Source organism: Gopherus flavomarginatus, chromosome 5, assembly GCF_025201925.1.
Source record: "Gopherus flavomarginatus isolate rGopFla2 chromosome 5, rGopFla2.mat.asm, whole genome shotgun sequence".
Lineage (NCBI taxonomy): Eukaryota > Metazoa > Chordata > Testudines > Testudinidae > Gopherus > Gopherus flavomarginatus.
In genome coordinates this window covers 3,017,288-3,029,406 of record NC_066621.1, presented here as the reverse complement: position 1 = coordinate 3,029,406, position 12,119 = coordinate 3,017,288, and the positions used below count along the sequence as shown (strand labels likewise).

At 44.1% G+C, this 12,119-nt stretch overlaps 1 protein-coding gene across 2 annotated transcripts; it reads left to right on the top strand.

Moving 5' to 3' along the window:
• Window positions 1–635: 635 nt before the first annotated feature.
• On the top strand, window positions 636–5,006 carry LOC127052844 (olfactory receptor-like protein OLF1). 2 transcript variants are annotated; one of them, XM_050956963.1, is made up of 2 exons: window positions 636–644; window positions 4,068–5,006. In XM_050956963.1, exons 1-2 carry the CDS (start codon window positions 636–638, stop codon window positions 5,004–5,006), a joined length of 948 nt encoding a protein of 315 aa, XP_050812920.1. The 2 variants fall into 2 exon arrangements, with proteins under 2 accessions (XP_050812920.1, XP_050812921.1); XM_050956964.1 differs by lacking the exon at window positions 636–644 and having other exon boundaries at window positions 4,044–5,006.
• The last annotated feature ends 7,113 nt before the right edge of the window (window positions 5,007–12,119 follow it).

Below are 12,119 nucleotides of genomic sequence, written 5' to 3'. Positions count from 1 at the left end.
AAAGTGAATTACCAGGTAAAATAAAACAAAACACGCAAATCTATCTCTAATACAGTAATGAAACTGAACACAGATAAAAACCTCACCCTCATTGGTGTTCCATTAAGCTTCCTTTTACAGACCAGTCTCCCTCTAGTCTGGGTCCAGCAATCACTCACACCCCATGTAGTTACTGTCCTCTGTTCCCGTTTCTTTCAGGTATCTCCTTGGGGATGGAGAGGCTCTCTCTTGAAGCAGCTGAAGACAAAATGGAGGGGTCTCCCAGGGATTTTTATAGACTTTCTCCTCTGGGTGGAAACCCCTTCCACTCCCTGTGTTACAAAATGGAGTTTTGGAGTCCCATGGGCAAGTCACATGTCCATGCATGATTGAGTTCGTTACCAGCCAAGCCACATTCCTGGGGAAGCTCAGATGTGGATTGGCATCCCCAAGCTCTACTGTCTGTAAAGTGCTTCTTGACTGGCCACTGAACTTGCACATTTCTTTCTCCAGAAGCTGACTAAATGCTCTACTAGGCTACTTAAAATCAAGCAAGTATACAGCCAATATTCATTACTCCAACTACCCAAATGACACCTGCATACAAGTAGGAGGAATAGATTCAGTAGCTCATAACATTTGCAGAGATTTGTTACATGGCCTATGTAGCAAAAACATATTCCAGTTATCTCATATATACATTCATAAGCATAATTCCATAAAGCCTTATGGGGGTGCACCCTCACATCCTCCTTCTGAATTTACTCCCAGAGACTTGGACACTCTGCACGGCGGAGGCAGCATATGTAAAATCTGTTTGTCTCTCATCACACCTTCTTTCAGTACCTTTAAACCATAAGATGTCATTCATAAGCGTTCTAGCAAGTTTTGGGGTTCCTAATCCCCACATGCCTGAAAACAGGTTGGAGTGTAGTATTGCTAACAGAATGCAGACAGCAATATCTGTTAAAGTATAGGTTTCTTGGCATTTAGCCACCAATGCCATGAGGCAGTGTGCCTCAGTTTCCCTACCTGCACAGCAGCATTGGCCTCTTATGGTTTTGCTGCTGTGCCAAGCTTCCAGTCTGTTTAGAGGTGTAGGGCTGGAAGGTAACATGCTTGTGGGACTGTTTTTGTCACCATCCCCGCATGTATAACAGTTTTTTCCACAAATCAAGTATGCTCCCCGTCTTTAAAGGGTTTACCACCAGTATTAACGCCTTTGTTCTAACCCACAGAGGGATTAGCAAAAGACACAAGGTTGACAGCAAATCTACGGTGGAAAGGCTTTGTTCACACAATTTAGCTTGTTTAGTATCTACTCCTTTTTCCTATTTCTTTGTGCCCCCTGGTAGGCGCTCTGCTGCAGATTCTTCTCCCACTTTGGAGAAGGCTTTTGATTCAGGCATGTGTTTGGGGCTTTGGCAAGGACAGGGTGCACTGCAACCATGCCTGCCCTTGACCCCTCCCTCAGGAATTTCTTTAGGCTGGACCTCACTCCCTTGTGAAACTTCACCCAGAGACTTTTTCCCCTCCTGCCTTGAAGAGACAGTTTTATCTCTTAAAAGTGTAGCAAGAACAACATATTTCAATGGAGTGCTTTGGATTGGTACGATCCCTTTGGACACCCTACTTTCTGTTCCCAACAGGTCAGCTGGATGGGCTCCCCACTCCAGGAGATCTGACCCCCAGTTTTCCCTTCTAACCTGATTCACAGGAGAAGGGTCTGGTATTTTAAATGTAGATTTTTCACCCTCCTCCTGGGACAGATTCTCCCTCCAAAAGGTGGGTGGACTCTCCGCTCCCCACCTCACCTTCCGTCTGGGCTCCCCTCTCTGGGCTCCCCTCTGGGTCAGACACTCCTGTGTCCCCCAAAAAGGAAGGTGACCCTGGTCTGACCGTAGGCTTACAGCTACCAGCCATCCTGTGGTGATCTCACCCTTTCATGTCAATCGAACACTACTGTCAGTCAACACCACACCTTTGGTGTTACTGGGATAGTTTCTAGGCTGGTGGCTGTGACATACCGGAGTCCAACCCAGACTAATCAGCAGCTGTGTCACCCCTGCCTGCAACCTTGCAATGCCTTGCTGAAGTGGCTTCCACCTGGGCCACTCACAAACAACCATCTAGCAGGCAAATCACACCCTGAGCATGTGTGTGTAACTGCAGCCTGGCCAGGAATAGTTAGGTTACACTCAGGTTTTCATCACCCTTAGTTATACTGCAAGAGGACCTCAACACACTCCCCAGTCTTCGATTTCCCTCCAGAAATGTACGTCCTGTGCTGCCCCGTCCTCTTCTGGACAATACAGGTTACATTGTCCATTATTTACATAGATTATGCTGATATTTTATTTTTAACATTTATTTAGAGAACCATATTTTTGATCACTGTGGTATCCTATGACCTTCCCTTGAAAAGTAGGAAAGATTGGTTCACTCATTTTGATTTATGGAGACAACATGATGACCAGAGAAGCTCAGGAGGAAAAAGGATGCCATGATGATTGGCATGATATAAATAGCTAGATAATCTGGAGTACTCTTACATGTCTTATAGGTTTTACATTCCACCTCTTGGTCCCAGGACAATGAGGTGACTCTGAAACCAGGAATGACTCGGAAGATAACAGCTACAGCTGCAAACAATTAGTATGTTTCACCTGTTTCTAACTTTCTGTTCCTTTGAATCCAAATTTGTTGCTAAGGCTGGTTGAATGTTTTTCTTCTGAAGTTTTTTTAATGGGAAATTGTGTTTTAAATCAACTTTTTTTTCTTCAGATTATTGTTCCCCTGGAAATTATCAGCTTTCCACCAAAATACCAAACTCTCCTCCTCCCCAAACCATGGCTGTGGGACTCTGGTGAAGTTCCAGAGCAGTTCAGCAAGAGGAGAGACCATCATGCATCATGAGGGGATATAATCCAGGTGGGGAACCTGGCCCATGGAAGAGATTGATGGTGTGTGGTATCTGAGGCACCCTGGTGGTATTTCCAAGTCAAAATATTAAGTTCTTAGAAAAAGAATTCAGTCTCCACAACAAAAAAAGCCCAAAACCCTTTGTGGATCCGTTCTACCCAACTTGCACTGAAAACAGCAGGATGAAATATACCCCTAACCTCATACTCTGTAACTCTGGTAGAAATTGCCTCTTTTCAGAACACAGTAAAGAAGAGTAGGTCAAATTAATCCCCAGGGAACCAATTACACCGAGGGTGGCTTTGGCTCACTGAATGCCTTAATTAGGTGTTATGGCTCTCTGAGCTCAGATATTCCCAGTTGCTTCAGGAATCATGTCCCACAGATCACACATCTCAGTATAAAACTTCCCCAATGCTCCAAACTGGCAGTTTCTGTTACTGGAGAAATGCCACCACATCTCTCTCTCTCTCTCTCTTTGCAGCAGGTGCGTGCTATTGTCCTGAATTACAGTCTCACAAACACTTGGACACTATGAGGATCAGCAAGTGTTGAATTCAAGACCTCCAGCATTTAAAGCCTCAGCCCCAACTCCTACCCCTTAGCTAAAGGAGAGACCTTCTTGGATGGAAAAAATAGGCAATTACATAGTCACGGAAGCCAGTGCTTTCCAATGTGTCTCTGGGTTTTCATACTGGCTAAAGTAAATGCCAAAAAGCTTAATTAGCACAGTAAGCAACTTTACCCCAACCTGACATGCCAAGCCACAGAGCTCCCTTTGCTCAAGGAGGGCAGAAAGATTGACACTCCTTTACTCTCACCCTTTCTTTAGCTAAGGAATAGTCTCTTCAGACTGATTCTCTCACAGCACAGTCACAAGACACTGTTTGCTGTTTGGATTAGTGAACAGGAGTGTTTGGGTGGGGGGCATGATTAATCTGTGTGATATTGTACTTGCACAGTGTGTGCATCTTACTGAACAACTGGAATGACCAGCTGTGAACATCTGGCTCTGTGAACTAAGCCCTTCTCTGAGTGGGTACTGCTATGCATTAAGAAATTGATCTCTGTTTATTTTCTCTCACTTCATTACAGAGAAGGGACAGGTTTTCCACACCATCCACCTGCCCACATCTCTGTAGCTGCCTGATCTGTGTTCAGAGGAGATGGAAAAGGGAAATCACTCGGAGGCGACTGAGTTCATTCTCTCAGGACTGACAGATCATCCGGAGCTGCAGGTTCCCCTCTTTGTGGTGTTCCTACTGATTTATGGTATCACCCTGGTGGGGAATGGGGGGATTATCTTGTTAATCATGAGTGATCCACAGCTTCAGACCCCCATGTACTTTTTCCTCAGTATTTTGTCTTTCTGTGACCTCTGCTTATCCTCGATAATTTCCCCTAAGTTGCTGCTGAATATCTTAGCCGAGAGGAAAAGCATTTCTTACACTGCCTGCACTGTGCAAATGTATCTCTCAATTGTTTTTGGAGATGTAGAGAGCCTCTTGCTGGCTGTGATGGCGTATGACCGTTATGTGGCCATCTGTAACCCTCTGCTCTATACGGTCACCATGTCCAGGCAGCTTTGTAAACAGCTGGTGGCTGGGGTGTTTGCTGTGGGGACGGTGGATTCAGTGATATACATGAGTTTTATATTTCGTCTGTCATTCTGCAGCTCCAACATCATCAATCATTTCTTCTGTGATATCCCCCCACTGTTGGCGCTCTCCTGTTCTGACACCCGCATCAATGAGATTCTGATGCTTGTTTTCACCTACCTTTTTACAGTGGGCAGTTTTGTGACTGTCCTCCTCTCCTATGTCTATATCATCTCCACCATCCTACGGATCCTCTCCACGGAGGGCCAGCGCAAAGCCTTCTCCACCTGCTCTTTCCACTTGATGGTGGCGGTCCTGTTTTACTGCACCCAATTCTTCATCTATTTACGTCCCACCTCCAGCTATTCCATGGACACAGACAAAGTAGCCTCAGTGTTTTATATGTTAGTGATCCCCATGTTGAACCCACTCATCTACAGCCTGAGGAACAGGGAGGTTAAGGACGCCCTGAGGAGATCAATGAATAAACTCTTAACCAATTCCTGAATCTGTTTAACTCTGTACTGGTTTAGTGATGGGGAGTGGAAACAGGTGAATTCAATTCCCAGCCCATTGCAATGTAATTTCACAGAGCCTTTTGGGGTATTGTTCATTACTGTTTTGTTATTATTATTAATCTGTTTGTATCCCAACAAGGCCTGCAGGCGCCACCTAAAATCAAGGCTTTATTAGGTGATTACCTCAGCAAAATTCCAGGAGGCGCCTGTTTCACATGTGTGAATATAGGTAATGTGCTTCGAAAGCACAGACTTATTTGTATTGGGAATGAAGTGGAGGGCATCTAATATAGCTCCCTCTGCTTGGTACTGGGTTTGGTTTTGTTGTGCAGTTGCAAGTATGAAGTGTGTGATTTCTATGGCTGAACCAAAAGGCGTTTTGCACACCCTCCTGGTACTCTGCAGCCCTTTATGTCCCCTATGGGGTTGTTGTAGAGATTGTCACCTGTTTTTATCCATGTGTGTGGAGTAGAAAGGTGATTTCCAACTTTCTTTTAAGTTAAGGGAGCAACAAATAAAGTAAGAACAAGGGTAATGTTTCCAAAAGAGAGCATGGTGTCTGTGCATCCTCTGTGAGAATCTGCACTGAACTGAATACAAAATAATATGGAAAGCTTGAGTTTTCTCTATCATATAAATGAACCGGAAAGAAAAAGTCATATCAGACACTAGATGTTTATACCATAGAAGCAGGTTAGCTGTGAGTTCTTACTCTTCGTTCTGTGGGAAAGTACTACGGACTCTGAAGAACAGGGCTTCTGGGAATTGTACAGCTCTGGTTACTGTGAGTGAGAAATAGATAGAGCTGGGCCAATAGCTGATTTTTGAGTTCATGGGTGCTTACAAAAAATTGAAAAACAAATTCAGTTCAATCTGAACCAAATCTGAAAATTCCCTAAATGTTTGGCAAATATAAAACATTGACAAAAATGTCCTGTAGGGTTGAAGGAAATATTTAGCATGACCAGAAATGGAACATTTCCTTTCTTTCCTGGATACTTTTTGATGTAAAAGCAAAGACAATGTGGGGCCACACTGACAAAATGGAAGGAATGGAAGAGGCAATAATGGTGCTGCTTTCCTTGTAGACTTTAACTCAGTGATTAGATCATTCCCACGGGATGTGGGAGATACAGGTCAATTCCCCCTCTGTCTGCTGGGGAGAAGCAATTTGAATGTGGGTCTCCCACATTTCCAGAAAGTACCCTGACGACTGGGCTCTGTTCTGTCCTGCATCATTCTCAGGACTGGTCTACTCTACAGCTGTAAATTGATCTCAGGTATGTTACTTCAAGTTGACTAAGTTAGTCTGATTTACAGCGGTGCCACACCGTGCTATGTCACCGGGAGAGTTATGTAACTGAAGGAGTGTATCATACATCATCCGACAGCGTTAGTGTAGCCCAGCCCTGAGAAACATCCATGATGGAACATAGTGTCTGAGGGAGCTGGAGTACAGACTTCAACAGGTGAGACCTCTCCCATCCATTGAGCATGTCTTCTCCAGACCTGCTCAATCGACACCATTTCATCTATCCCAGTAGCCCCAATTTAGCCATTAGTGTAGATATGGCCTCAGTCTCCCCTGTTGAAGCTGTTGCATTGTGAATAAAACACTTGAAGAATCAGTGGGCCAGAAAGAGAGAATGTCTCTACAGACAAGTGGTTCAGGGCACCAATATGCTCAACTTCATGTCTCTGTTCCAAAGGTTATATAATTAGTCATCCACCATAGGACAACTTGGAAAGGAGAGATTGAGAGCAACCCAGACTGGAATAGCACATCACTCAGTGGCTGGGATGCTTTCTGTAAATACAGGAAACCCAAGTGCACATCTTTGCCCAGCACTGGACAGAAGGGGGAATTGAACCTGGATCTCACACCTCACCAGTGAAAACGCCAACTATTAAGCTAAAAATTACAAAAAAAGGGAGCATCACCACCTCCTACTGGTGGCTGCTTTGCCACCGATGCCTCAATCGAACTCCCCCACAAACATTGTTTTGAGACAAGGCTATTAGGAGCCTTTGTAACACATTTGTGAATAGTTTCAGGTCAACCCCAATGGCATTGTTTTTTACAATAAATTATTACTCCAGAAGAATTTCACCCATTTCTAGATACTTTTGTGTCCCAACCCTGGGAAATTACTTTAAAATATTTTAGGAGAACTGACCAACATATGAAGTGGAATAGTCACCTCTGTTTCGTATCATATTCAAAAGACCTCACGGGAGAGACAGTGATCCAAACAAGCTGATTCTCTGGCCCGCTGTGTTCCATTTCCACAAGGAAAGACATGGCAACAACATTAATTGCATGTGCTGGGCACACCTGTTGTCCTGGGAGCAAAGATGCTCCAGGGATGAAGTCTCAAAGTCATCCCAGGATGCAGCTCCAGAGGTATTGAGGGAAACGTTGTTGTGGTGAGCGAACAGGGAAAGATTCGACTCTGACTTTACGCTTCTGATTTTATGGTTCTGAGCAGATACTGCTTCCGTCTTCAACTCAATGTAAGTGAAGGGAGGAAAAACAAAGAGGTACCACCAAGTCATGGGCAAACAAGTCAGTTTCTGAGCACTTCAGCCTTTAATTGAAATGACAGTGAGCTGTTCATGGGAGGGGAAGGAGGAATTATCCAGAGAGGAGAAATTTCAACTTTTCTGAACATATTTACCTATCAAAAGAAGGAAAGAGCTTTACCAAGGGATAGAGAAGAGTGATTGGAAAAGGAGAGAGAAATAGCTTTAACAGGAAGGGGAAAACTCCCTCATCGATTCAGGGAATCAAGTCTATACCAGGTGTCGGCAACCTTTCAGAAGCTGTGTGCCAAGTCTTCATTTATTCACTCTAACTTAAGGTTTCGCTTGTCAGTCATACATTTTAACGTTTTTAGAAGAGCTCTTTCTTTAAGTCTATAATATATAACTAAACTATTGTATTTAAAGTAAATAAGGTTTTTAAAATGTTTAAGAACTTCATTTAAAATTAAATTAAAATGTAGAGCCCCTGCAAACTAGTGGCTAGGACCCGGGCCATGTGAGTGTCACTGAAAATCAGCTCCCGTGCTGCCTTTGGCACATGTGCCATAGGTTGCCTACCCCTGGTCTATACTAAAGCCATTACATTGCCTCAGCTATGGTGTGTAGCAGTGCCGCAGTGTAGATGCTTTCAATATTGATGGAAGAGTTTTCCCTTCAATGCAGTAAATCCATGTCTCCAGGAGGCAGTAGCACAGGGTGTGAAAAATTCCCCTCACCCCCAGTATGACAGAAATCTGTTGATCTATTTTTTTAAGCATAAACCAGGCCTCAGAGAAGCTGCCGGTGGAAAAGACCAAATGGGAAATCTAGTCCTATCTCCCTGCCAGGGCAGCAGAATCCCCTTCAGTCCTTCTTTTTGTTCAGGCAAGTTGGAAATATTCCAGCTGTCCCGACTTCCCTGTAGAGATTATTTTGCATTTTTCTGCATTCTGACTGAGCTCAGTGTCAGGCTGTGTGTGTGTATAGTGGAAACTCTGTGCGTGTGTGTGTGTTTGGTGTGCAGTGGGCACTGTGTGTGTTATGTGTAGTGGGCACTGTGTGTGTGTGTGTGTGTGTGTGTGTGTGTGCATTGGGCACTCTGTGTGTGCATGTGGTGGGGGGTACAGTGGAGCTTAATATCAAGTGTAGGCAGGTGTGTGTCCCTTGCCCAGCGCAGTGCTCAGGCTGGCATTCCCCCTCCTCCTAGTGCAGGGAGGGTTCCTTGTCAGATCATAGATTCATAGGACTGGAAGGGACCTCAAGAGGTCATCTGTTCCAATCCCCTGCACTAACAGCACAACTAAGTATTATCTAAACCATCCCGGACAGATGTTTGTCTAACCAGCTCTTAAAAATCTCCAGTGGTGGAGATTCCACAGCCTCCCTGGACAAGTTATTCCAGTACTTCACCACCCTCATTGCTGAGATGTTTTTCCTAATATTCAACCTAAACTGCCCTTGCTGCAATTGAAGTCCATGGGTTCTTGTCCTATCCTTCCCCTCCACACACACATTGTTTAGCAATTTTATTCCTAATTTTATTCCTAAACTCTGTGTTACGGGTTGGGTCACAAAAACCTCTTTGGAACTGGCACCTGATGTGCTGAGACGTGAAGTTGAACATCTCATCCTCTAGGTGAATGTCCCTAGCCATCAGTTTATAAAATCATTCTCACTTTCTGGACCTGTGAGACTTCCTCAGATTTTGTCCACTGATCTCAGTTGGGCCCTGCAGACCTTGTTGGAATACAAACAAATTAAGAATAATAACAATATAATAATGAACAATACTCATAAGAACACAAGAATGGCTGTACTTGGTCAGACCAAAGGTCTAACTAGCCCAGTATCATGTCTACTGACAGTGGCCAATGCCAGGTGCCCTGGAGTGAATGAACCTAACAGGTAATGATCAGGTGATCTCTCTCCTGCCATCCATCTCCATCCTCTGACAAACAGGGCTAAGGACACCATTCCTTACCCATCCTGGCTAATAGCCATTACTTGACTTAATCTTCATGAATTTATCCAGTTCTCCATGTTATAGTCCTAGCCTTCACAACCTCTTCAGGCAAGGAGTTCCACAGGTTGACTGTGCGCTGTGTGAAGAAAAACTTCCTTTTATTTGTTTTAAAGGTGCTGCCCATTAATTTCATTTGGTGGCCCCTAGTTTTCATATTATGGGAACAAGTAAATAACTTTTCCTTATTCACTTTCTCCAAACCACTCATAATTTTATATACCTCTATCACATCCCTCCCTAGTCTCCTCTTTTCCAAGCTGAAAAGTCCTAGCCTCTTTAATCTCTTCTCATATGGGACCCATTCCAAACCCCTAATATGAACCTTTTCTAATGCCAGTACATCCTTTTTGAGTGTCACTAGAGGAGGTTTTTGATCTAATTGATACATTTAACAAGTCACCAGAACCAAATGTCCTTCACCCAAGTTGAGGAGACCACATCTGTACTCTATTCAAGACATGGGAGTACCATGGATTTATATAAGGGAAAGAACATATTCTCTGTCTTAGTCTCTATCCTTTTTTAATGATTCCTAATATCCTGTTTGTTTTTTTGACTGCCTCTGCACACTACGTGGACGTCTTCAGAGAACTGTCCACAATGACTCCAAAATCTTTTTCCTGATTTGGTTGTAGCTAAATTAGCGCCCATCATATTGTATGTATAGTTGGGGTTATTTTTTCCAATGTGCATTACTTTACATTTATCCACGTTAAATTTCATTTGCCATTTTATTGCCCAATCACTTAGTTTTGTGAGATCTTTTTGAAGTTCTTCACAGTCTGCTTTGGTCCTAACTATCTTGAGTAGTTTAGTATCATCTGCAAACTTTGCCACCTCACTGTTTACCCCTTTCTCCAGATCATTTATGAATAAGTTGAATTGGATTGGTCCTAGGACAGACCGTTGGGGAACACCACTGGTTACCCCTCTCCAGTCTGAGAATTTACCAAGAAGATCTGTAACCTAGAGCTGAAAACAATCGTATCCCATTGCAAGACCCATCATCTGTCTGGGTTTACAGACCTTGAGAGAGATTAGAAAATCCTGCTTTCTAACGTATGTCCTGCTTTGAAATCACCTCCTCCCTGGATTGGAACTGGTGATGCAAAGGGGAAAGACACCGTGTCTCAGCCTCAAAACCTTGAGCCGTTCCCTTTCTCCAAAACTGTCTTCCTTAAATAGTAAGTTATTCCCCCACCTCCGTTGCTCAGCAATTAACTCACTGCTTCAGTTCTGCGGAGCACAACACATCAGAGGGAGGAGAGAGACTTTTTTTTTAACCTGGTATCAGTATAAAGGAGGTGCTGTCCTACGGGGCAATTTAAGTGATTTGTCCAGTTTGTGTCAGAGCAGAAGCATGAACCCAGCTCAGCTGAGTCAGAGTGCAGCAAACCATCTGCCCCCTATGGATCAGGGAGAGATGGATTAAATTATTCCTTTCCAATCCAAAAGAATCTGTGATCCTGTGACCCTAAATCTTTAAATAAATACACATCAGGTCAAATTTAATACCCAAATCCAAAACACATGGCACGTCCCATTATCCTTTACATCTGTTATGTACGCATGTCTGTTGCTATAGAACATTATATCTCATTCGCTTAACCAGTCTCCTTCTTGTTCTGCACTTCCTCACTGGTGACATTTTACCAGGTTAATCAAGAGATTCATTGAGCGAGGACTTCAGGACAGAGATGACAATGAAAATGTAGGAGATGAGGATAACGAGGACGGAGATGATTTCCACGGAGCTGCAGTACATATAGAGCAGGAGTTCACTGATGGAGGTATTGGAGCACAAGAACTTGAGGAGCTGAGGTGGGTCTTCCCACCCCCTTTCCTCCCTGTGACTGGCGGGGTGTTAACAGGCCACTTGCACCTTGAATGGTCCCTTGAAACATGTGTTAACTACCTATACTAAACAATCGATTCCACCGTGTATTGACCTGTGCTAGTCTGAGTTAGTTTCCCAGACCTGAAGAAGAGCTCTGTGTCGGCTCAAAAACTTGTCTCTGTTACCAACCGAAGTTGGTCCAAGAAAATACATTGCCTCCTCCGTCTTGTCTCTGTTCAGTTCTGGTCAGCTATTGTATCGGCATCCCTTTGCTCTCAATGACTAAGATCATGTCTACACTAGAGAGTTTACAGCAGCACAGAGGTACTAATGCAGCTGCGCCGCTGTATGATCGCTCGTGTAGCCGCTCTGTGCTGATGTGAGAGCTCTCCTGTTGGCCTAATAAAAGTACCTCCATGAGTGGTGGTTGCTATATTGGTGCGAGAGCTTCTGCCACCAACATAGAATCATTGAATATCAGGGTTGGAAGACACCTCAGGAGGTCATCTAGTCCAACCCCTTGCTCAAAGCAGGACCAACCCAACTAAATCATCCCAGCCAGGGCTTTGTCAAGCCGGGCCTTAAAAACCTCTAAGGAAGGAGACTCCACTCTCTCCTTAGGGAACCCATTCCAGTGCTTCACCACCCTACCAATGAAATAGCATTTCCTAATATCCTAGCTAGACCTCCCCCACTGCAACTTGAGACCATTGCTCCTT